General features: G+C 36.5%; 1 protein-coding gene across 29 annotated transcripts in view; it reads left to right on the top strand.

Annotated features, from left to right (window-relative positions):
- The window catches only part of TSBP1 (testis expressed basic protein 1), a 219,772-nt gene extending 195,089 nt beyond the window's left edge, over positions 1-24,683 (top strand). For 26 of the 29 annotated variants that reach the window (XM_042938383.1, XM_042938378.1, XM_042938375.1 and 23 more), the window contains 2 exons: positions 4,273-4,293; positions 23,315-24,683. In XM_042938383.1, the coding sequence (XP_042794317.1) occupies positions 4,273-4,293; positions 23,315-24,366 (1,073 nt within the window). In that variant the 3' untranslated portion in view covers positions 24,367-24,683. The remainder of the gene's footprint in view (positions 1-4,272; positions 4,294-23,314) is intronic. The other 3 variants (XM_042938397.1, XM_042938379.1, XM_042938370.1) reach the window with 1 other exon arrangement.
- Positions 24,684-27,085: the final 2,402 nt, after the last annotated feature.

Here is a 27,085-nt window from a genome sequence, read left to right as displayed (position 1 = left end):
CTCCTCTCCATGGCACTACTGTTTGTCTCTCCCCCATTGGACTTTCTTGTACCTTGCACCTGATACTCTTCCCCTCCAACTATAGAGATTCTTTTTCCAGATCAATTTCCTGTGTGTTTCAAGTGATCTGACCTCAATACATCTGTGTTTGAGGGACTAGGAAAGCCCAGGGTCCCCCTATTTCTTCACAATCTTAACTCTGCCCTACAACTATCTTTAAAATAGGTAGTTTTGTTTGGGGATCAAAGGTGGTTTTGATCATTTTTAAAAAAGTATGTTGATTGAGAACTAGTCTAATTCCCTACTTTTTTCACTTATCACTTTATTTTTGAGATCTATTTATATCACTTTATAATTACTTTGTTAGTTGCTTTGAACTATATTTTCAAAAATCTATCCTTGGACTCACTAGTTGTTTCTAAGTACTGCATACTATTTACTGCCCCATATACATCAACCACAGTGTATTTATTCACTCCTTTTTCCACAGATGGCATGGTCTCTACAACTCTCAGCTCACATCAGTGATCTGGAGTGTGTCCTCTTTATATCTTGTGAGTTATTTCTCTAGAAGTTATACTTGGGAGTAGTTCCACTGATAAGATGTACAGATACTTAATTTCATCATTAGATTGCTTTCCAGAACTAATGTAACAATCCATACTCTCACTAGTTGTTGGAGGAATGTTCCCTTCATCTCACATCTTGTACAGCACTTCATTTTATCTATCTCCCTAGTTGGCCATCTGGTTGGTACAAGAAAGCTCCTTGTTGTTATTTTAATTTGCTTTCTGGTGTCTACTGGTGAGTTCGTATATCTAGCCATTCAGGCTTTCTTTTTCTAAGTTGCCTATTCATATCCTCTGCCCATTTTTCCATTCATGTTTCCAGTTCTTTCTTTTTACATGGCAGGCACCTCTTGCATATTGTGGATATAATCTTTTACTATTTTTTATACTTTGAAAATATCTTCTCTTAATTTGTTACATGTCTGTGAACTTAATGGTGTTCTTGGTTAAACAGAAACAATTCTGTTGGAGTTAAATATACTTGTTTTTTCACATTATGTGTTTTGGGGATTCAAAGAAAGACTTTGCTCCACACAACACCATTAGAGGTGTTTTCCACAATTTTATTTTATTATATTTAAAGTTTTATCTCCACATTTAGGATTTTAATATACCTCTTAATGCTCTTATGCCAAAGACTGGCCACTAAAGACAGATATCCCAGCACACTAGCTGTCTTCCATAAAGGATCTTAGTAATTCCTTAAGGGTTTTGATACCTTATAGATTGAGTGTTCCTTTAGTTTGAATTTCACTTTGGTGAAACTATTTTTTAATGTTGCTTATTCCTTTACTTAACTGTTATATCTGCAAGTACAGGAACAGTGTTCTTCTGTTCATTTCTCCATCCCCAGTATATATTATACTACCACATACAATATGGTAGACACTTAAGCATTTGTTTTAGAGAAAGAAGAAAATTACGTTCTTTTCATTTGCCTATAAATCTCAGAAAGAGGTAGAATGATGTGTAGTCAAACCTGGATTCCCAGAACAGATTTATCACCTCTTTGTTTTTTACTAAAGAGAGGTTAACAATCCTCTCTGGATTGAAAGAATGCCAGACAGCAGAACAGAACAGAAAGAAGAAGAGAGAGAAATTAAAAATCATGTACAGAAAAAGTGTCAGAGAAGTAAAATTCAAAGAAAGAGATTTGGAAGTCAGGGATTAAAGTGTCAAAGGAGTCAACATGGAGTTGGGGAGAAGATGGGGATAAAACAGCAGTGTCAGAGGCAAGCGTTTTGGAACCAAGCTTCTAGGGTTCAAATCCAATTAAGAGTTAGGGAACTTTAGGCAATTTGCTACATGAGTGAAATGCAGATAATGTTAGTCATCACATAAACTTACTCTGAAAGCAGACTTCAAATATCTGATCCTAAGTATGGATAGTTTTGTTAGAAATCTGAGAATCCCTGTGTCCCGGGGGTAATAAAACAACTTAAAATGATACAGGAGGCAGTAAAGATCATTTGGAGAGAAGCATCTAGGATGTTACTGAGAAAAGACATTATATACTTCATGAAAGTCAGGCAATGTCTTGCTCTAAGTCTATCTCAGTGAGAGAAACACTCACTAAAATTTTATAAACTGAATGTACTCAAGTTCTCAATATCCTCTCCCTTGATTCTGTGTTGGGTTCAGAGACTGGTAAAGGGAGGGAGGTGTGGGTGTCAGAAAGAAAGAAGTCTGGAGTAGTGTATAGGGAGTAATTATGAAGGATTTCATAAGTCATACTAGGAGTTTGGGTCTTGGAAGAAGTTTTCAAAGAATAAATGATCAGAATTGCATTTTAAAAAAATGACTCTGAAATGTGTCATTAGACTCAGAGGACAGCCACTTACATGATCAGATGACCTCTCTCATGGAAAATAAAGTGGATTTTGACATGGAACCATGTTTCATTGCTTGTGATGGGAAAGGGGTGGAATTAAAGTGGGATATCCTAGGAAGCATAAGCCAAAGATCGTAAAGAGGTCAGCAGAAGGATGTAAAATCTACCTTAGGACGACTTTCATAAGAAACCATTCTCTCGGTGCCGGGGGCGAGGGGGAAGGGGAGGGGAGACCTGATTAATAGAATGAATATAGAATTAAAAATGTAACTCTCCTATGGCTACCTATAATAGACTGATAATAATAAAAAGAGCAGATGTTCCATTTAAATGTAGTTTATGAAAAGAATAAAGAAAAAGATGAAGGAAGCGAGAAAGCAAATGGAAGAAGAAAACTGTAACTGATGCTTCAATTTAGGAGAGCCTGAATTTCAATTCACTATTGAGGAGTGCTGAGCAAACTCATCTTTGCTTCATGAAATAACCTAGGGTCTTATTTCAGAATGGAAACACAGCTGACTGTGTATAGCCATTTCTAAAATAAAAGACCAGGATATTATCATTTTCATCCCTTTGAAATACTGCTAGTTTTCCTATTTGTTTTTCCATTCAACTGAATACTAAATTAAAGGTACAAAAATATACATTTATGGATTCAATGAAACTATTTTCACTTTGAATTTTAATTTTACCCTAAATAGAAGTGAAAAATCTCTGCAAATGTCCTGAAGCTTAAGCCTAACACCTCTGTTTAAAAGCTCCTGAAAGACAGAAAATTTGTAATTCTCACTCACAGCTGGGTCCCTTGTGCTGGGCACAGTACCTGGAACACAAGGGATGGTTAACAAATATTTCTTGAATTAACATTGAAAGAATGGAGGAAAGAAGGAACAGAAGATAACCAGTATCAATTATATTCAATATATGCCAGACAAAGTGACCTCAAATAGTTCTGTTTTTCTTTTGAGAGAATTAGTGTTACTCGTTGGCTCCCTTGCTGTTGTCTCCTTATGATATATTTTGGTATTCCATACTATCTAAGGAGTGCCATTTCTAGCCCTTGGAACGCTCTTCTAATTGTTTTGAAATACATAGATTGCTGATAAATTCCAGAAAGCATGTACTCCTTATTAATAGAAAAATACATGTATTCACTGTGGTGTGTAATAACATCACCAGGGAAAATGTGTTAAGCCTATTTGTAAGCAACATCTTAATTTTCCACTCTGTGACCCATGTATGATAAATAAATAAATAAACAAAGAAACAAACAAGTAAACAAAAGTCAAATGAATCCCCAGGCTAAGAAAGGGGGAAGGAACAGACTACATGAGGAAAACTGAGAGAATTAAGTGATGGTAAGAAAATTCAAATGTTGAAAAATTTTACTTCATAAATAGTTCAATTAAAAGTGAAATAGTTAAGAGGTGCCTGGGTGGCTCAGTCAGTTGAGCATCCGACTTCGGCTCAGGTCATGATCTCAGTTTGTGGGTTTGAGCCCTACATCAGGCTCTGTACTGACAGCTCACAGCCTGGAGCCTGCTTCAGATTCTGTCTCCCTCTCTCTCTGCCCCCTGCTCATTCTCTCTCTCTCTCTCAAAAATAAACATTAAAAAAATTTTTTTAATGAAATAGTTAAATGGTAAAAAATATATGAAGAAAGTGTAGAATAAGTGCTATATACTGTCTTTCTCCTAAGCCCATCAAAATAGCCAGATTATTTTAAAAATACAAATAAGGTTGATCTGGTGCTCTGTAAGTGTCCTGCTTAAAAAAAAATTCTTTCTGAAAAATATAGTAGAAAACAGTGTATTATACCCAAAAAAGGTATATTTTTATTTTGACTATATTATTCTTGGTTTTGTTTTTTAGGATCGACTCCAGTACCCACAAGTAATTTCCTTTGCATCTCTCAATTGTAGTATATGTCAATCGCCTATAGAATCCAGGGAACTTTTCACAAAATGCCTATTTCAACTCAGGCTTACATATCTCGGTCTCCTTTCCTTTCTTTTTATCCAGAAGTCCCATAGTTCATTGAGAAATTTTTAGAAAGTGAAATGTTAAAATCACTAACTGGAAAAACAAGAAATACCAGAAGCATTTCCTAATATTTAACACAGTGTATTTACATGTTTAAAAAGAATAGAGGTAAAAGGTTAACTTGAAAATAAGATAATTGAAAGAAATTAATTGATGTATTTAGGGAAATTGGTTAAAGTAAGACAACAGTTACAATATTCCAGAGTATCAATTTCCAATAAGGTGGTGAGGTGAAAAAAGGTGATTGTTGGGGAATAGCGATAGCCTCCTGCCCAGCCCTCTTAAGTTCTATCTATGACAGGACTAAAACCCGCCATGGGATCAAGACTACTGATGTTCTTAACAAAAGAAGATTATCAACATTAAATAATCACCATGTGCAAGAATAAAACATTAAAATTAAAATTTTTACTTAATTTTTTTCTTTTTTTTATATATTTTAACTTTATTTTTTATTTTTTAAAATTTACATCCAAATTAGTATATAGTGAAGCAATGATTTCAGGAGTAGATTCTTAATGCCCCTTACCCATTTAACCCATCCCCCCTCCCACAACCCCTCCAGCAACCCTCAGTTTCTTCTCCATATTTATGAGTCTCTTCTGTTTTGTCCCCCTCCCTGTTTTTATATTATTTTTGTTTCCCTTCTCTTATGTTCATCTGTTTTGTCTCTTAAAGTCCTCATATGAGTGAAGTCATATGATTTTGGTCTTTCTCTGACTAATTTCACTTAGCACAATACCCTCCAGTTCCATCCACGTTGTTGCAAATGGCAAGATTTCATTCTTTTTGATTGCCAAGTAATACTCCATTGTATATATATACCACATCTTCTTTACCCATTCATCCATCGATGGACATTTGGGCTCTTTCCATACTTTGGCTATTGTTGATAGTGCTGCTATAAACATAGGAGTGCATGTGTCCCTTCGAAACAGCACACCTGTATCCCGTGGATAAATGCCTAGTAGTGCAATTGCTGGGTTGTAGCATAGTTCTATTTTTAGTTTTTTGAGGAACCTCCATACTGTTTTCCAGAGTGGCTGCACCAGCTTGCATTGCCACCAACAATGCAAAAGAGATCCTCTTTCTCTGCATCCTTGCCAACATCTGTTGTTGCCTGAGTTGTTAAAGTGAGCCATTCTGACAGGTGTCAGGTGGTATCTTATGGTGGTTTTGATTTGTATTTCTCTGATGATGAGTGATGTTGAGCATTTTTTCATGCATCGGTTGGCCATCTGGATGTCTTCTTTGGAGAAGTGTCTATTCATGTCTTTTGCCCATTTCTTCATTGGAATATTTGATTTTGGGTGTTGAGTTTGATAAGTTCTTTATAGATTTTGGATACTAACCCTTTATCTGATATGTCATTTGCAAATATCATCTCCCATTCTGTCGGTGGCCTTTTAGTTTTATTGATTGTTTCCTTCCCTGTGCAGAAGATTTTTATTTTGATGAGGTCCCAGTAGTTCATTTTTGCTTTTGTTTCCCTTGCCTCCAGAAACGTGTTGAGTAAGAAGTTGCTGTGGCCAAGATCAAAGAGTTTTTTGCCTGCTTTCTCCTTGAGGATTTTGATGGCTTCCTGTCTTACATTGAGGTCTTTCATCCATTTTGAGTTTATTTTGTTTATGGTGTAAGAAAGTGGTCCAGGTTCATTCTTCTGCATGGCGCTGTCCAGTTTCCCTAGCACCACTTGCTGAAGAGACTGTCTTTATTCCATTGGGTATTCTTTTCTGCTTTGTCAAAGATTAGTTGGCCATATGTTTGTGGGTCCATTTATGGGTTCTCTATTCTGTTCCATTGATCTGAGTGTCTGTTCTTGTGCCAGTACCATATTGTCTTGATGATTACAGCTTTGTAGTATAGCTTGAAGTCTGTGATTGTGATGCCTCCTGCTTTGGTTTTCTTTTTCTTTTTTTTTTTTTTTCTTTTATTTTTTTTATTTTTTTTATTTTTTTTTTATTTTTGAGACAGAGAGAGACAGAGCATGAACAGGGGAGGGGCAGAGAGAGAGGGAGACACAGAATCGGAAGCAGGCTCCAGGCTCCAAGCCATCAGCCCAGAGCCCGACGCAGGGCTCAAACTCACGGACCGTGAGATCGTGACCTGAGCTGAAGTTGGACGCTTAACCAACTGAGCCACCCAGGCGCCCCTTCTTTTTCAAGATCGTTTTGGCTATTTGGGTTCTTTTCTGGTTCCATACAAATTTTAGGATTATTTGTTCTAGCTCTGTGAAAAATGCTAGTGTTACTTTGATAAGGATTGTGTTGAATATATAGATTGCTTTGGGTAGTATCGACATTTTAACAATATTTGTTCTTATCCAGGAGCATGGAATCTTTTTCCATTTCTTTTTTTTTTTTAATTTTTTTTAACATTTATTCATTTTTGAAAGGCAGAGAGAGAGCACAAATGGGGAAGGGGCAGAGAGAGAGGGAGACACAGAAACAGAAGCAGGCTCCAGGCTCTGAGCTGTCAGCACAGAGCCCAATGCAGGGCTTGAACTCACAGACCATGAGATCATGACCTGAGCCGAAGTCGGCCAATTAACCGACTGAGCCACCCAGGCACCCCAATCTTTTTCCATTTCTTTGTGTCTTCTTCAATTTCTTTCATAAGCTTTCTATAGTTGTCAGTGTATAGATTTTTCACCTCTTTGGTTAGATTTATTCCTAGGTATTTTATGGTTTTTATGCAACTGTAAATGGGATCAATGCCTTGATTTCTCTTTCTGTTGCTTCATTGTTGGTGTATAGGAATGCAACCGATTTCTGTGCATTGATTTTATATCCTGCAACTTTGCTGAATTCATGAATCAGTTCTAGCAGTTTTTTCAAACTCTTTTGGGTTTTCCATATAGATTATCATGCCATCTGCGAAGAGTGAAAGTTTGATCTCCTCCTGGCCGATTTGGATGCCTGAAAATTTTCACTTTAGAGAAGTCTGTAGTAATGCCAAATCATTTTTTCTTCCATGTCTTAGTGTAAAAGTACCTTGGTCCAAAGCAGTGTTAAGAGACTAGTATTATTATCACTTATGCAGGGAAAATGAGAACTCATAATTCCCTTTTCCTGAAGTAGTGCCATTTTTAAAAAAATTCACTCGTGATTAAAAAGAAAATTAATATTGGGGCACCTAGGTGGCTCAGTCAGTTGAGCATCTGACTTCAGCCTAGGTCATGATCTCCCGGTTCATGAGTTCAAGCCCCACATTGGGCTCTGTGCTGACAGCTCAGAGCCTGGATCCTGCTTCAGATTCTGTGTCTCCCTCTCTCTCTGCCCTTCCCTACTCACATTCTCTCTCTCAAAAATAAACATTTAAAAAATTTTTAAAAATAAACATATAAAAAATTACGTTACTCAGTTCTCATTGTGATGAGTGTACTCACCATCTGTCACCATACAATGTTCTTACAATATTCTTGACTATATTCCTTATGCTGTACTTTTCACTTCCATGACTTATTTATTTTATAACTAGAAGTTTGTACTCTTAATCCTCTTCACCTATTTCACACCTTTGCCCACACAATTCTCCTTTGGCAAGCCACCAATTTGTTCTCTGTATTTAAAAGCCTGGGGTTGTTTGTTTGTTCATGAGTTTTGTTTTCTGAATTATTTTCTAGATTCCACAAATAAGTGAAATCATATGGTATTTGTCTTTCTCTGTCTGACTTATTTTACTTACCATAATACCTCTAGGTCCATCCATGTTGTTGCAAATAGAAGACTTCATTCTTTTTTATGGCTGAATAATACTCCATTTTATATGTATATGTATACATTGTATACATCTATGTATGTATATACACATGTATACATACAATATTTATATATATGCAATGTTCATATATACATATACAATATGCATATATACAATGTGTATATATATATACATATATATATATATATATATATATATATATACATACATATCACCTTCTTTATCTGTTCACCTATTGATTATACTTAGGTTACTTCCACATTTTGGCTATTATAAATAATGTTGCAGTAAAAATGAGGGTGCATATATCGTTTCAAATTAATATTTTTATTTTCTTTGGGTAAATACTCAGCAGTAGAATTACTGAATCATATGGTATTTCTATTTTTAATTTTTCAAAAATGATTATTAGATCATTGACGCACATTATAAAATAATTTTTACTTTGTAAACTAACATTTTACAGTGCTCTCTTGACAAAGTTATTTTCTAAGAATGATATAAAATATAGAAACTATAATTTAAAATATGATTGAGGAGGAATTCTAAGATGGTGGAGAGGAGGAGTTAAGATGGTGAAGGAGTAGGGGAACCCTAAGCTTGCCTCCTCCCTCAAACACAGCTAAATAATTATCATATCATTCTGGACATGCAAGAAATCAATCTGAGGACTGAGAGAACAAAACTGTAAGTCTACAAGTAGAAAAGTGACCACCTTCTGAAAGGTAGGAAGTGGGGAGAGTTGATTTGGGGGACATAAGAACTGCAGTTGAAGAGGACGGGAGGGAGCCCTGCTTACAGAAGCTACCACAAGGTATTATAAGCAGCAGAGCACAAAATCTGATTTTAGAAGTTCACCACTACAGGGGCCATGCCTGGCTTAAAGGTGCTCTGGTAGAGAGAGGGTGGATACCCAGGAGCAGACAGCATGTTCTAAGGATTCTCTGGGTTGCAAGAAGAATGGGTGCCAACATGCTGCACTGTTTACAGGCATAGGAGCAGAGAATGCCTGGAGAGTACAGAGAGCCTAGGTGCCAGATTTTGGATACCCCTTTATCTCAAACTCTGAACTCCTGTGCAGTTGTGTATCTGCTTTCCTGGAACAGGCTGGCAAATAGCAAAAGTATAGCAAATGATCTACACAGGTTTGCACCATGGGAAGCTATAAAAGTTGGAGTTCAGAAATGCAGTCATGTGCCTGGGATAAAACAGGAGTAAGATGCCACCTGGAAGTGGATGGCTTGGACCCAGAAAGAGCAAAGGCAAAGATCAGAGGAAAGCCAGGGACACAAGAGGCATGATTGCTTGCTCTTTTGTGAGAGCTTCCCAAAGAGTATCAGGCTCAAACTCTCTGCTCCTGGGAAAAGAGTGCACAGCAAAACTATTTAGCACCCCTCCCATCATCAAGCACTGATCTCACTGAGCTAAATAACACCACCAATTGGAGACCCGAGCTGCTTACACAAAGCCCCATGTCCCTGGACCACATGGGTGCATCTGCACGAGGGCAAGTTCTCCTGAAAATCAATGTAAAAAACCCTCCCCCAGAAGACCAGCACAAACCCTTCTCATGCACTGTCTACTGATCATATAGTGCTGCAAAGTTTCAGCTCTAGGGGAAATAGGGTCTAGCATCCTTTTTATCTTTTTTAAATTTTTTTAATTGTTTAAAATTTTCTTTTATTCCTTCTTATTTATATATATAAAGGTTATTCATTTATTTTGAGAGGCAGGGAGAGCAAGCAAGGAGGGGAAGAGAGAGAGGGAGAGAGAATCCTAAGCAGGCTCTATTCTTTTAGCACAGAGCCTGACACAGAACTCAATCCCACCACCCATGAGTTCATGACCTGAGACAAAACCTAGCTTATTTTAATAATCAGACCAAAACACACCTAGGATCTAGCTTTTTTTTTTTGGGGGGGGGGGGTGGGTTCTGGACAAAATGGCAAGATGGAGGAATTCATCCCAAAAGAAAGAACAGAAAGTAGAAATAATGGCCAGGGATTATATATATATATATATATATATATATATATATGCTATCTGAACTTGAATTTAAAATAATAATTGTAACGATACTATCTGGGCTTGAAAAAATAACATAGAAGACACTAAATAATCCATTACTGTAGAGATAAAAGAAATCTGACTAAAATCTAGTCAGGCTGAAATTAAAAATGCTGTAATTGAGATGCAAACTTAAATGGATGCCATAACAACAAAGATGGATGAAGTAGTCGACCGAATTAGTGATGTAGAAGATAAAATTATGGAAAATAATGAAGCTGAAAAAAGGAGGAAACAAAGATAATGGATCATGTAGGCAGACTTAAGAAACTCAGCAACTTATTAAAATGGAATAATATTTGTACCATAGGAGTTCCAGAAGATGAAGAGAGAGGAAAAGGGGGAAGAAAGTTTATTTGAGCAAATTATAACTGAAAACGTCCCTAATCTGGGGAAGAACACACATCAAATCCAAGAAGCACAGAGAACTCACGTTAACTTCAACAAAAGCGAGCCATCGTCAAGGCATATAATATTAATGAAATACACAGCCAAGGAAAGAATCCTGAAAGCAACAAGGAAAAAGAAGTCTTTAACCTACAAAGGAAGACAGATCATGTTAGCAGCAGATATTTCCACAGAAACTTGGTAGGTCAAAAGGGCACTTCTGTGCTGAATGGGAAAAATATGCAACCAAGAATATTTTATCCAAGGCTGCCATTCAGAACAGAAGGAGAGATTTCCAGACAAACAAAAACTAAACCACTAAAAACTAACTACTAAACCAGTCCCACAAAAAATATTACAGGGAACTCTTAGAGTGAGGGACAAAAAAACCCAAAAGCAACAAAGACTATAAAGGAACAGAGAAAATCCCAGAAACACCAAATTTACAGGTAACACAATGGCACTAAAGTCATATCTTTCAATAATCACCCTGAATGTAAATGGGCTAAATGATCCAATTAGAAGACATAGGGTATCAGAATGGATTTTAAAAAGCAAGATCCATGTATATACTGCCTACAAGGAACACATTTTATACTAAAGACATCTACAAATTGAAAGTGAGAGAATGGAGAATCATCTCTCATACTAAGGGACACCAAAAGAAAACTGGAAAAGTCATATTTACATCATACAAACTGGATTTTAAAACAAAGACTGTAATAAAAGATGAAGAAGGGCATTATATCATAATGAATGGGTCTATCCATCAAGAAGATCTAACAGTTGTAAATATTTATGCCTCCAACATGAGAGCACCTAAATATATAAATCAATAACAAACTTAAAGAAACTCATTGATAATAATACAATAATAGGAGGGGACTTTAATACCCCACTTACAACAAAGGACAGGTCATCTAAGCAGAAAATCAGCAATGAAACAATAGCTTTGAATGGCACACTGGACTGGATGGACTTAACAGATATATTCAGAACATTATATCCTAAAGCAACAGAAAACGCATTTTTTTAGTGCATACAGAACATTCTCCAGAATAGATCACATACTGGGTCACAAATCAGCCCTCAACAAGTGTGAAAAGATTGAGATAATACCATGCATATTTTCAGATCACAGTGCTATGAAACCTGAGGTCAACCACAGGAAAAATTTTGGAAAGACAACAAATACTTGAAGGTTAAAGAACATCCTACAAAAGTCACCTGAGTGGTGCAGTCAGCTAAGTGTCTGACTCATGCTTTTGGCTCAGGTCATGAGATCAAACCCCAAGTTGGACTCAGCATGGGCATGGAGCCTGCTGATGATTCTCTCTCTTTTTCTATGTGGCCCTCCCCCTGCTCATATTCTCTCTACTCTCTCTCTAAAAAGAAAAGAAAAAAAGAACATCCTACTAAAAATGAATTTGTTAACCAGAAACTAAAGAAGAAATAGAAAAAAATACATGGAAGCAAATGAAACTGAAAACACGATAGTCCAAAACCTTTGGAATACAGCAAACACAGTTATTATAGGGAAATATATTGGAACACAGGCCTACCTCAAGAAGAAAGAAAGCTCTCAAATATACAACCTAAACTTATACCTAAAGGAGCTAGAAAAGGAAGAGCAAATAAAGCCTAAAGCCAGCAGAAGAAAGTAAATAAAAACTAGACCAGAAATAAATGATATAGAAACAAACAAACAAACAAAAAACCCAGTAGACTAGATCAAAGAAACTAAGAGCTGGTTCTTTGAAAGAATTCATAACATTGATAACCCCCTAGCCAAACTTATCAAAAAGAAAAGGGAAAGGACCCAAATAAAATCATGATGAAATAAGAGATATTATAACCAACACTAAAGTAATAAAATTATAAGAGAATACTATGAGAAATTATATGCCAACAAACTGGGAAACCTGGAAAAAATGGATAAATTCCTAGAAACTTACACACTACCAAAACTGAAACAGAAAAATATGGAAAATTTGAACAGACCATAACCAGCAAAACACTGAATTAGTAATCAAAAATCTCCCAATAAACAAAAGTCCAGGGTCAGATGACTTCCCTGGGGAATTCTACCAAACATTTAAAGAGAGGTTAATACATATTCTTCTCAAACTGTTTCAAAAAATAGAAATGGAAGGAAAACTTCCAAACTCATTCTACAAGGCCAGGATTACCTTGATTCCAAATCAGACAAAGACCCCACCAAAATGGAGAATTACAGGCCAATATCCCTGATTAACCTGGATGCAAAAATTCTCAAAAAGATACTAGCAAATCAAATTCAACAATTCATTAAAAGAATTATCCACCATGATCAAGTAAGATTTATTCCTGGGCTTCAGGTCTGGTTCAATATTTGCAAATCAATGAATGGGATAAAGCACACCAATAAAAGAAAGGATTAAGAACCACACAATCCTCTTAACAGATACAGAAAAATCTTTTGACAAATTATAACATCAAATTTTGGTAAAAATCCTCAAGAAAGTAGGGATAGAAGGAACAAACCTCAACATCATAAAGGCCATATGCAAAAGACCCACAGCTAATATCAACTTCACTGGGAAAAACTGAGAGCCTTTCCCCTAGGGTCAGGAATAAGGCAAGAATGCCCATTCTCACCATACTACTTCATATATTACTGGACGTCTTAGCCTCAGCAATCAGACAATAAAAAGAAATAAGAGGCATCCAACTGACAAAGAAGAAGTCAAGCTTCCACTATTTGCAGATGACATTATATTTTATGTAGAAAACCCAAAAAACTCCAATAAAAAACTGTTACAGCTAATACATAAATTCAGCAAAGTTGCAGGATATGACATAAAAGTACAGAAATCTGTTGCAGTTCTATATACCAATAACCAATTAGCAAAAGAAGAAATCAAGGAATTGATTCCATTTGCAATTACACCAAAAACAACTAGATACCTGAGAATGAACCTAACCAAAGAGGTAAAAGATCCATACTCTGAGGAGCACCTGAGTGGCTCAGTCAGTTGAGTGCCTGGCTTTGGCTCAGGTCATGATCTCACAGCTTGTGAGTTCGAGCCCCACGTCAGGCTCTGTGCTGACAGCTCGGAGCCTGGAGCCTGCTTCCGATTCTGTGTCTCCTTCTCTCTCTGCCCCTCCCCCGACTTGTTCTCTGTCTCTCTGTCTAAATAAATAAAATGTAAAATAAATAAATGTAAAAAAAAATTTTTAAAAACAACAGATCCATACTCTGAAAACTATACAAAAAAATTTGAAGAGAACATAAAGAAAAGGAAAAGCATTCCATGCTCAGGGATTGAAAGAACAAATACTGTTAAAATGTCTATACTACCTATAGGAATCTACACATTTAATGCAATCCCCATCAAAATATCACCAGCATTTTTCACAGAGCTAGAACAAACAATCCTAAAATTTGTATGGAAACACAAAAGACCCTGAATAGCCAAAGCAATCCAGAAAAATAAAAACAAAACTGGAAGCATCATAATTCTGGATTTCAATCTATAGTATAAAGCTATAATCATTAAGACAGTATAGTACTCACACAAAAACAGACACATAGATCAATGAAACAGAATAAAGAACCCAGAAATGGGCCCACAGCTATATGGTTAACTAATCTTTGACAAAACATGAAAGAATATCCAATGGAAAAAAGAGTCTATTCAACAAATGGTTTTGGGAAATCTGGTCAACAACATAGAGAAGAATTAAACTGTACCACTTTCTTACACAATATATAAAAATAAATTCAAAATGGATGGAAGACCTAAATGTGAGATAGGAAACTATCAAAATCTTAGAGGATAACACAGGCAGCAACCACTTTGACCTCAGCTGTAGCAACTTCTTACCAGACACGTAGTCAGAGGCAAGGGAATAAAGCAAAAACCAACTATTGGGACTTCACCAAAATAAAAAGATTCTCACAGAGAAGAAAACAATCACCAAAACTAAAAGGCAGCTTACAGAATGGGAGAGTATATTTGTAAATGACATATCTACTAAAGGGTTAGTATCCAAACTCTATAAAAAACTTAGCAAACTCAACACCCAAAAAGTGAATAATCCACTTAAGGAATTGTTAGAAACCAGGGAGGAGCCAAGATGGCAGAATAGCAATGAATTTTTTTTTTGCATCTCACATCCATGAAATACAGCCAGATCAACACTAAACCATCCTGCACACCTAGAAAACTGATTTGAGGATTAACACAACAATCTGCACAACCTGAACCACAGAACTCAGCAGGTATGCAGTGCAAAGAGGTGAACTGGGGGAGAGACAAGCTGCGGAGAGCAGGGAATTGTTTTTGCTTGCGGAGAGAGGAAGGAGATAGGGGGAGAATTTGGGGAAAGCACCACCCGAAAAGCAGCTGGAAAGAAAAGTGGAAATGTGGAAACAGCCACAGGGACTGAACTAAAAAGGGAGAAAGGGGAGGGTTTAAATTCCATCAAGACCCTATAAACAGGGGGAGAACAGCATCTGAAACTCTGCAACTCAATACCTGGCAGTGTTCTGGTGGGAAGGGCGAATCCCCAGGAGCAGAGTAGGGTCCAGAAAGTTCTCAGGCTATATGGGGAGAAGAAGTTCCAGTGCTGGAAAGACATTTGGTAGAGGTTGTGAGGCCACCCAGTCCCAGGTGACCCCAGAGAACAACCATGTTTGCTGGTGCTGGAACAAGTTCATTAAAGGTGAAGCTTGGTGCTAGATGTGTGTTGTGATTTTCCATTTGTAATTTTTTCAAATTCTATTTTACTTCCATCATTTCATTTTATTCCACTTCATTGTATTCATTTTCTCAAATTTTCAAATGTTTTCCTATTTCCTTTTCCCTTTTTTCCCTAATCTATCAAGCTCCTTTCAGTAACCACCAAAACACACCTAGAATCTACCATCATTTATTTGATTTGTATGTGTGTGTGTGTTGTTTTTAATTTTTTAATTTTAATTTTTTTCTCATCAATTCCTTTTCTCCCTTCAAAATGATGAAATGAAGAAATTCACCCCAAAAGAAAGAGCAGAAAGAAACAGCCATGGACTTAATAAACACAGATACAAGTGAGATGTCCAAACCAGAATTTTAGAATCACCATAATAAGAATACCAGTGGGAGTCGAAAATAGATTAGAATCCCTCTCTGCAGAGATAGAAGTGAAAACTAGTCAGGATGAAATAAAAAATGCTATAACTGAGCTGCAAGCTCGAATGGATGTCACGGCAGCAAGGATGGATGAGGCAGAACAGTGAATCAGCAATATAGAGGGCAAACTTATGGAGAATAATGAAGCAGAAAAAAAAGGGAGACTAAGGCAAAAGAGCACAATTTAAGAATTCGAGAACTCAGTGGCTCATTAAAAAGGAACATTAGACTTAAAGGGGTCCCAGAAAATGAAAACAGAGAAAAAGTGGTAGAAGAGTTATGTGAGCAAATCATAGTGGAAAACTTTCCTAACCTGGGAAAATCCAGGAAGCACAGTGACTCCCATAAGATTCAACAAAACCGACCATCAACAAGGCATATTATAGTCAAATTCACAAAATACTCAGGCAAGGAAAGAATCATGAAAGCAGCAAGGGAAAAAAGCCCTTAACCTATAAGGGAAGAGAGATCAGGTTAGCAGCAGACCTATCTACTGAAACTTGGCAGGTCAGAAAGGAGTGGCAGGATATATTCAATGTGCTGCATCAGAAAACTATGTAGACAAGAATTCTTTAGCCAGCAAGGTTGTCATTCAAAATAGGAGAGATAAAAAAAGTTTCTCAGACAAACAAAAATTAAAGGAATTCGTGACTACTAAACCCTCCTTGCAAGATATTTTAAGGGGTACTCTCTGAGGGGAGAAAAGATGAAGAAAAAAAAAAGACCAAGAGCAACAAAGACTAGAAAGGACCAGAGAACACCACCAGAAACTCCAACTGTACAACAAACATAATGGCAATAAACTCATGGCTTTCAGTACTCAGTCTAAATGCCAATGGACTCAATGCTCCAATCAAAAGACATAGGGTAACTGAAAGGATAAGAAAACAAGATCCATCTATATGCTGTTTACAAGAGACACACTTTAGACCTAAAGACACCTTCAGATTGAAAGTAAGGGGATGGAGAACCATCTATCATGCTAATGGTCAACAAAAGAAAGCCAGAGTAGCCATACTTATATCAGACAATCTAGACTTCAAAATAAAGACTGTAACAAGAGATGAAGAAGGGCATTACATCATAATTAATGGGTCTAACCACCAACAAGACTTAACAATTGTAAACATTTATGCTCCAAATAAGAAAGCACCCAAATACATAAGTCAATTAATCACAAACATAAACTCATTGATAATAATACCATAATAGTAGGGGACTTCAACACCCACTTACAGCAATGGACAGGTCATCTAAACAAAAAATCAACAAAGGAAACAATGGCTTTGAAGGACACACTGGACCAGATGGACTTCACAGATATATTCAGAACATTTCATCCTAAAGTTGTGGAATATACATTCTTCTCCAGTGCACAGGGAACATTCTCCAGAATAGATCACATACTGGAACACAAAGCAGACTTCAACAAGTACAAAAATATCAAGATCATACCATGCATATTCTCAGACCACAACACTATGAAACTCAAAATCAACCACAAGAAAATTTGGAAACATAGCAAATACTTGGAGACTAAAGAACATCCTACTAAAGAAGGAATGGGCTAACCAAGAAGTTAAAGAGGAAATTAAAACGTATATGGAAGCCAATGAAAATGATAACTTCACAGCCAAAAACCTCTGGGACTCAGCAAAGGTGGTCATAGGAGGGAAGTATATAGCAATCCAGGCCTTCGTAAAAAAGAAAGAAAGGTCTCAGATACACAACCTAACCATACACCTTGAAGAGCTGGAAAAAGAACAGCAAATAAAAGCCAAAACAAGCAGAAGGCAGGAAATAATATAGATTATAGCAGAAATAAGCTATCAAAACAAAAAAAACAAGAAACAGTAGAACAGATCAGTGAAACCAGAAGGTGGTTCTTTGAAAGAATTAACAAAATTGGTAAACCACTAGCCAGTTTGATCAAAAAGAAAAAGGAAAGAACCCAAATAAATAAAATCAAGAATGATAGAGGAGAGATCACAACCAACACAGCAGAAATAAAAACAATAATAAAAGAATATTATGAGCAACTATATGCCAATAAAATGGGCAATATGGAAGAAATGGACAAATTCCTAGAAACATTTACACTACCAAAACTGAAACAGGAAGAAATAGAAAATTTGAACAGACCCATAACCAGGAAAGAAATTGAATTAGTAATCAAAATTGTTTCCAAAAAAAAGTCCAGGGCCAGATGGCACTCCAGGGGAATTCTACCAAACATTTAAAGAAGAGTTGGGGCTCCTGGGTGGCTCAGTCGGTTGAGCGTCTGACTTCAGCTTAGGTCATGATCTCATGGTCTGTGAGTTTGAGTCCCGCGTTGGGCTCTGTGCTGACAGCTCAGAGCCTGGAGCCTGCTTTGGATTCTGTCTCCCTCTCTCTTTGCCCCTCCCCTGCTCATGCTCTGTCTCTCTCTGTCAAAAATAAACATTAAAAAATATTTTAAAAAAAGAAGAGCTAACACTTGTTGTCTTGAAACTGTTCCAAAAAAATAGAAATGGAAGGAAAACTTCCAAACTCTTTCTATGAAGCCACCATTACCTTGATTCCAAAACCAGAGACCCCACTAAAAAGGAGAACTAACGACCAATTTCCCTGATGAACATGGATGCAAAAATCCTCAACAAGATATTAACCAACTGGATCCAACAATACATTAAAAAAATTATTCACCATGACCAAGTGGGATTTACACCTAGGATGCAGCACTGGTTCAATATCTGCAAAACAATTACTGTGATTCATCACATCAATAAAAGAAAGGAAAAGAGCCACATGATCCTCTCAATGGATGCAGAGAAAGCATATGAAAAAATACTTTCTTGATAAAACCCCTCAAGAAAGTAGGGATAGAAGGATCATACCTCGAGATCATAAAAGCCATATATGAAAGATTCAACACTAATATCATCCTCAGTGGGGAAAAACTGAGAGCTTTTCCCCTAAGGTCAGGAACAAGACAGGGATGTCCACTCTCGCCACTGTTATTCAACATAGTATTGGAAGCCTTAGCCTCTGCAATGAGACAACACAAAGAAATAAAAGGCATTCAAATTGGCCAGGGGGAGGTCAAACTTTCACTCTTCTCAGATGACATGATACTCTATATGGAAAACCCAAAAGATTCCATCAAAAAACTGCTAGAATTGATTCATAAATTCAGCAAAGTTGCAGGATATAAAATCAATGCACAGAAATTGGTTGCATTCCTATACACCATCAATGAAGTGACAGAAAGAGAAATCAAGGAATCCATCCCATTTACAGTTGCACAAAAAACATGAACTACCTAGGAATAAATCTAACCAAAGAGGTGAAAAATCTATACACTGAAAACTATAGAAATCTTATGAAAGAAATTGAAGAAGACACAAAAAATTGGAAAAAGATTCCATGCTCCTGGATAAGAAGGACAAATATTGTTACAATGTCAATAGTACCCAAAGCAATCTACATATTCAATGCAATCCCTATCAAAATAACACCAGCATTCTTCACAGAGCTAGAACAAATAATCCTAAAATGTGTATGGAAGCAGAAAAGACCCCGAATAGCCAAAGCGATCTTGAAAAAGAAAACCAAAGCTGGAGGCATCACAATCCCAGACTTCAAGCTGTTACAAAGCTGTAAGCATCAAGACAGTATGGTACTGGCACAGGAATAGACACTCAGATCAATGGAACAGAATAGAGAGCCCATAAATGGACCCACAAACGTATGACCAACTAATCTTTGACAAAGCAGAAAAGAATATCCAATGGAATAAAGACAGTCTCTTCAGTAAGTTTTCCTGGGAAAACTGGACAGTGACATGCAGAAAAATGAACCTGGACCACTTTCCTGGACCATATACAAAAATAAACTCAAAATGGATGAAAGACCTGAACGTGACAGGAAACCATCAAAATCCTCAAGGAGAAAGCAGGCAAAAACCTCTTTGACCTTGGCCACAGCAATTTCTTACTCAACACGTTTCTGGAGGCAGGGAAACAAAAACAAAAATGAGCTACTGGGACCTCATCAAGATAAAAAGCTTCTGAACAGCAAGGGAAACAATCAGCAAAACTAAAAGGCAACCGACAGAATGGGAGAAGATATTTGCAAATGACATGTCAGATAAAGGGTTAGTATCTGAAATTTATAAAGAACTTATAAAACTCAACACCCAAAAACCAAACAATCCAGTGAAGAAATGGGCAAAAGACATGAATAGATGTCTTCTTCTCCAAAGAAGACATCCAGATGACCAACCAACACGTGAAAAAACACGTAACATCACTCAACATCAGGGAAATACAAATCAAACCACCATGAGATATCACCTCACACCTGTCGGAATGGCTAACATTAACTTAGGCAACAACATGTTGGCAAGGATGCAGAGAAAGAGGATCTCTTTTGCACTGCTGGTGGGAATGCAAACTGGTGCAGCCACTCTGGAAAACAGTATGAAAGTTCCTCCAAAAATTAAAAAAAGAACTACCCTATGACCCTTCAATTGCACTACTTGGTATTTATCCAAGGGGTACAGGTGTGCTGTTTCAAAGGGGCACACGCACCCCAACTGCTGTTTATAGCAGCACTATCAAAAATAGCCAAATTATAGAAAGACCCCAAATGCCCATCAACAGATGAATGGATAAAGAAGATGTGGTATATATAAACAATGGAGTATTACTCAGCAATCAGAAAGAATGAAATCTTGCCATTTGCAACTACATGGATTGAACTAGAGGGTATTATGCTAAGTGAAATTAACCAGTCAGAGAAAGACAAGTATCATATGACTTCACTCTTATGAGGACTTTAAGATACAAAACATATGAACATAAGATAAGGGAAGCAAAAATAATATAAAAACAGGGAGGGGAGCAAAAACATATGAGACTCTTAAATATAGAGAACAAACAGAGGTTGCTGGAGGGGTTGTGGGAGGGGGGATGGGCTAAGTGGGTAGGAGGCATTAAGGAATCTACTCCTGAAATCATTGTTGCACTATATGCTAATTAACTTTGATGTCAATTAAAAAAATAAATTAAATTAAATTTTTAAAGAAGAAAAAAAGAAATGGTTAGAAATCATGAATAGACAAAATAAATACTAAAAATTATAAATAGTGTAAACATAATAATGTTATATAACTTAATATAATATTACAAATATAATACAAATATAATTGTATAAAAATTTATTCATTATTAATATTTAATATAATTTACATGATAAATATAATATATAAATATTATAGCCTCAGTATATAATGATCTCTGGGGAATAAAAGAAATAAAGCAAAAGGTACAGGAAATATATCAAACAATGAATGCTAAAAATCCAAAATTAGGGGCGCCTGGGTGGCTCAGTCGGTTAAGCATCCGACTTTGGCTCAGGGCATGATGTTACGGTTTGTGAGTTCGAGACCCACATCGGGCTCTGTGCTGACAGCTTGGAGCCTGGAGCCTGCTTCGGATTCTGTATCTCTTCTCTCTGCCCCTTCCATGCTCATGCTCTGTCTCTCTCTGTCTCTCAACAATAAATAAACATTAAAAATTTTTTTTTAAAAATCCAAAAATACTAGTTAATCAAAGAAATACAAATAAATAAGAGCTTTTTAAAGAAGCTATTTGTGAAAGATTAGAAAGATTTACAAAGCATAATGTTTTGGGGGGGTTGGTTGTATTTATATTTCTGACAATATGTTTCAAAATACAAAATGTGCATGTACTTTGACTAACATATTTATAGATTTTTTTCTCAAAAAAAAAGAACAACTTTTCAAAGGTATATGTATTCGATGGCTTATCGCATCATTTTTACAATAAAGTTTGCAAATAATATTCATCAATAGGACATTGGCTTAAAATTATGAGTTTATATAAATGAAATATTACTCAAACTTTTAAATGATTATACCAATCAATATTGTGGACACAGAACCCTGAAATGTTTTAAGTTAAAAGACCACTGTATTATGTTTGACAGAATTTCTTCTTGTGTTGTGAGTTGTTAACCTCAAATATATTTGTTGTGTATTATTTTAGCAATTTTAAAAGCTCATTGATGTGCTTTTTCTCACATTGTCCTTGCATAACTCTATGAGGTAAACAAGGCCAGTATTATTAACTCCATTGTACATATGAAAAAGTTGAAATACAAAAAGATTAAAAGTGCCTGGCAAAGGCCACATAATAAGTAATAGAACTCAAATATTTTTAAACTCGTCCAATGATTGCTCTGTTATCCTGAATCCAGTCTAACAAGCCTTCTCAAAACAACAGGCCTATTCCAAAATTCCCACATTCCATCCAGGTTGGAAGCCCTGTTGAAAATGTCTTTCATAATATCCTCCCTCATCTCTTTACCCTCAACATCACCTGTCCAGTTTCATAAATTACATCTTTGGTTCCCAAAACTTTTAAGTTGCTGTGTGTTCCAGCTCCCCAAGTGTTAATTTTCCTTTACTAATAGAATAGATAGTGGGGGAAATGTGGATGGGGGTTGCCCAATACAGATAATGCAACACCCAAACTCAAAACATCCACCTAGACTACAGCCAAAGAGAAGAGCCAATTAAAGAGTACATACACAGGTGGGCAGAAACAACCGAATAAATCTGTGTGTCCAGTGACAAATATCTGGTATTCTTACCAAGGGTTACCACTATGATGCATAACATATGGGCTCTCATTAAACTCTTGACCCATTCCCAATTTGGGTAGACTCCTAACTCTTATTACTTGCTTAAATTATATTATCTATCATATTTTGGTAACTACTTGTCCTATTTGCTCTAGATTAAATATGGAAAGATGCATTGAAACTTAATATAGACAAATACTCAAAATCAATTAAAAGATAAGTTAATAATGAAATGATTAACCAAAGGAATCTGGACTTCAATAAAACAAGTTATCGTGCTCTATTTTTCCTTTCTATAAAAATATTAATTTTAGCTTGCTATGGATCACACAGCAATAGATATTCCTTTTATTGACACAGGTACTACAAGAACCAGCTGTTTTGCCACCTTAAGTAATGCTACTATCTCTAAATCACTTTTAAAGCAGAGTTCCTGAAAACATATGAGATAGCTAAGGAAAGCTCCAGCCTCATTGTCTCTCAAATTGCTGGCTTAGTAATTCTCTTTATCACTCAAAGGGAGGTGGAGCTTCCTTAAGGAATCATATAAATATTATATAATAATATAAATCTTCTCAGAAACAGTTTTTCTTTTCAGCATACATCTCTAATCATACACTCTAGTCATGTTCTATTGAGGAATTTCCAATTCCTTTGTGTTGTATTTTTCCTTTTCTTGGTTTAATTCCTGAAAAGTCTGTATTCCAAGAACCTCTTTCCTGATCCTTTGTATGTGTATCCTTCACAAATTTTATATTATTGGGAGAACAAATTTATTGTCTCAACCTTAAAACAAAGTAAAAGTGTTTGATAGCAAAAAATGTCAATAGAGAAAAATTAAGATATGAATGAATTATGCACTTTTATTATATTATCTATTATATTTTCAGGTAATTTGAAAGAAGATTCAAAATCAGAAGTAAAAAGTGGCACTAGAGAAGCAAGGAATATGACCCCAAAACAGGATATTTATTTGATAATTCAGGGAGTCCCTTTACAAAATAGCCAGAGTGGTCCTAAATGGCAGCAGAAGCGAGGAGTAAGTAGCCTTGAGAAGACCTATGAAAAGAGACAAAAACAGAAAACTGGAGTGAAAGTTGAAGAGCTTCCTAAGAAAACTCAGAGTAAAGAAGAGAGAAGAGAAACAAAGGACAAAAGAAAAGATACTAAGAAGGACATGAATAAGAAAAAAGAAATAGATAAGGCCCAATCAATGGAAGGAGGTGGTGAAAAATATAAAGGTGAAGAAGAAGAAAGGATGAACATGGAAAAGAAGGGAGATGAGGACAAGGAGGATGAAGACAAGAAGGGAGATGAAGACAAGAAGGAAGACAAAGACTTAAAGGAGAAAAAATACAAGGAAGAGGAAAAGAACAAAAAGAACTATAAGAAAGGATATGAGGACAAGATAGAGGACAAGGACAAGGAGGGAGTGGAAGACAAGACAGAGGACAGGGACAAGAAGGGAGATGAGGACATAGAGCAAGGTGAGAATGAGGACAAGGAGAGAGATGGAGACAAGATAGGGGACATGGGCAATAATGGATATGAAGACAAGATAGAGTATAGGGACAAGAGAGATGAAGACCAGACAGAGGACAAGTACAAGGAGGGAAATGAGGACAAGACAGAGGACATGGGCAATATTGGAGATAAAGACATGACAGAGGATAGGGACAAGAAGGGAAATGGGGACATAAGGGAAGGTGAGAATGAGGACAAGGAAGAAGAGGAAAACAAGACAGAGGACAAGGACGAGGGAGATCCAGACAAGACAGAGGACAAGTCCAAGGAGGAAGATGAAGACAAGACAGAGGATATAAAAGGAGATTCTATGAAAAAAAAGGATAAAAAAAAAGTGGGTAAAGAGGACAAGAAGAACATAGACCCAAAAGAAGGTTATGGAAAGAAAATGGGCAGTAAAAAAAAAAGATCACACTAAAGAAAAAGTAACACTAGATTTCATAAACTAAAAAAACAGAATTGATTAATTTTGCTCTAACTCATAAACTTCAAAACTAGCTCCCAGTCTTCTATGATGTAGGTTAAAATGATACACTCCTTACATTCTCTTTAGTCACAAATTTTCTGCTCCTTTGCTTGTAATCTGGAAGAAGATCTTTCAGAGATTGCTTCTATTTAGATCTCTGTCTCAAACTTCAGTTTCCAAACACAAGTTTTCAAAATGTATGTTCATTATGAACCATTGCTGGGAAAATACAATTAAGTAAAAATTAATTAAAACTCTGATTAAAGCAATGTAGATTTATTTTTTCTCAAAGAAGTGTGGTATTTCCCTGTCTAACCAAATAGCTATTTACTTGGTCCCTACTAAGTTCAATATCCATAAAGGCATGCAAAAATATCTTTATCAAGTAGATAAATAAGAACATTAAAAACATTTAAAATATATAAATATTTTAAAAATGATTCAGAGCAGTAAATACAACAAGAAAGAATTCAGAAGAGGAAAATCCCTTTGGATAGGGATAATACATGAAAGATTTTCACAGGCAGTAGAATTTGAGCTGGGCATCAAAAGAAGATGGATAGGTTTGTATGTCGTTTGAGGCCCCTGGATTAGTAACTCCATTACTAGAGTATAAACTCCTTGAAGGAAAATCTATATCTTACCATGCTCTCCACCCTCAGTGCTTACCACAATGTTTACTAAATTGAATTGACTGGGAAAGGAAGTGAGAGAAAAAAAGTAAAAGTTTAGAATATGGAAAGTCTATTTTATTTTTTTTTTTTTAATATATGAAATTTACTGTCAAATTGGTTTCCATACAACACCCAGTGCTCATCCCAAAAGGTGCCCTCCTCAATACCCATCACCCACCCTGCCCTCCCTCCCACCCCCCATCAACCCTCAGTTTGTTCTCAGTTTTTAACAGTCTCTAATGCTTTGGCTCTCTCCCACTCTAACCTGTTTTTTTTTTTTTTTTTCCTTCCCCTCCCCCATGGGTTTCTGTTATGTTTCTCAGGATCCACATAAGAGTGAAACCATATGGTATCTGTCTTTCTCTGTATGGCTTATTTCACTTAGCATCACACTCTCCAGTTCCATCCATGTTGCTACAAAAGGCCATATTTCATTTTTTCTCATTGCCACGTAGTATTCCATTGTGTATATAAACCACAATTTCTTTATCCATTCATCAGTTGATGGACATTTAGGCTCTTTCCATAATTTGGCTATTGTTGAGAGTGCCGCTATAAACATTGGGGTACAGGTGCCCCTATGCATCAGTACTCCTGTATCCCTTGGATAAATTCCTAGCAGTGCTATTGCTGGGTCATAGGGTAGGTCTATTTTTAATTTTCTGAGGAACCTCCACACTGCTTTCCAGAGCGGCTGCACCAATTTGCATTCCCACCAACAGTGCAAGAGGGTTCCTGTTCTCCACATCCTCTCCAGCATCTATAGTCTCCTGATTTGTTCATTTTGGCCACTCTGACTGGCGTGAGGTGGTATCTGAGTGTGGTTTTGATTTGTATTTCCCTGATAAGGAGCGACGTTGAACATCTTTTCATGTGCCTGTTGGCCATCCGGATGTCTTCTTTAGAGAAGTGTCTATTCATGTTTTCTGCCCATTTTTTCACTGGGTTATTTGTTTTTCGGGTGTGGAGTTTGATGAGCTCTTTATAGATTTTGGATACTAGCCCTTTGTCCGATGTGTCATTTGCAAATATCTTTTCCCATTCCGTTGGTTGCCTTTTAGTTTTGTTGGTTGTTTCCTTTGCTGTGCAGAAGCTTTTTATCTTCATAAGGTCCCAGTAATTCACTTTTGCTTTTAATTCCCTTGCCTTTGGGGATGTGCCGAGTAAGAGATTGCTACGGCTGAGGTCAGAGAGGTCTTTTCCTGCTTTCTCCTCTAAGGTTTTGATGGTTTCCTGTCTCACATTCAGGTCCTTTATCCATTTTGAGTTTATTTTTGTGAATGGTGTGAGAAAGTGGTCTAGTTTCAACCTTCTGCATGTTGCTGTCCAGTTCTCCCAGCACCATTTGTTAAAGAGACTGTCTTTTTTCCATTGGATGTTCTTTCCTGCTTTGTCAAAGATGAGTTGGCCATACGTTTGTGGGTCTAGTTCTGGGGTTTCTATTCTATTCCATTGGTCTATGTGTCTGTTTTTATGCCAATACCATGCTGTCTTGATGATGACAGCTTTGTAGTAGAGGCTAAAGTCTGGGATTGTGATGCCTCCTGCTTTGGTCTTCTTCTTCAAAATGACTTTGGCTATTCGGGGCCTTTTGTGGTTCCATATGAATTTTAGGATTGCTTGTTCTAGTTTCGAGAAGAATGCTGGTGCAATTTTGATTGGGATTGCATTGAATGTGTAGATAGCTTTGGGTAGTATTGACATTTTGACAATATTTATTCTTCCAATCCATGAGCAGGGAATGTCTTTCCATTTCTTTATATCTTCTTCAATTACCTGCATAAGCTTTCTATAGTTTTCAGCATACAGATCTTTTACATCTTTGGTTAGATTTATTCCTAGGTATTTTATGCTTCTTGGTGCAATTGTGAATGGGATCAGTTTCTTCATTTGTCTTTCTGTTGCTTCATTGTTAGTGTATAAGAATGCAACTGATTTCTGCACATTGATTTTGTATCCTGCAACTTTGCTGAATTCATGTATCAGTTCTAGCAGAC

This window comes from Panthera leo, chromosome B2 (assembly GCF_018350215.1).
Source record: "Panthera leo isolate Ple1 chromosome B2, P.leo_Ple1_pat1.1, whole genome shotgun sequence".
Classification (NCBI taxonomy): domain Eukaryota; kingdom Metazoa; phylum Chordata; class Mammalia; order Carnivora; family Felidae; genus Panthera; species Panthera leo.
Note: the sequence above shows the minus strand (reverse complement) of the source record. Positions and strands in the feature narration are given on the sequence as shown.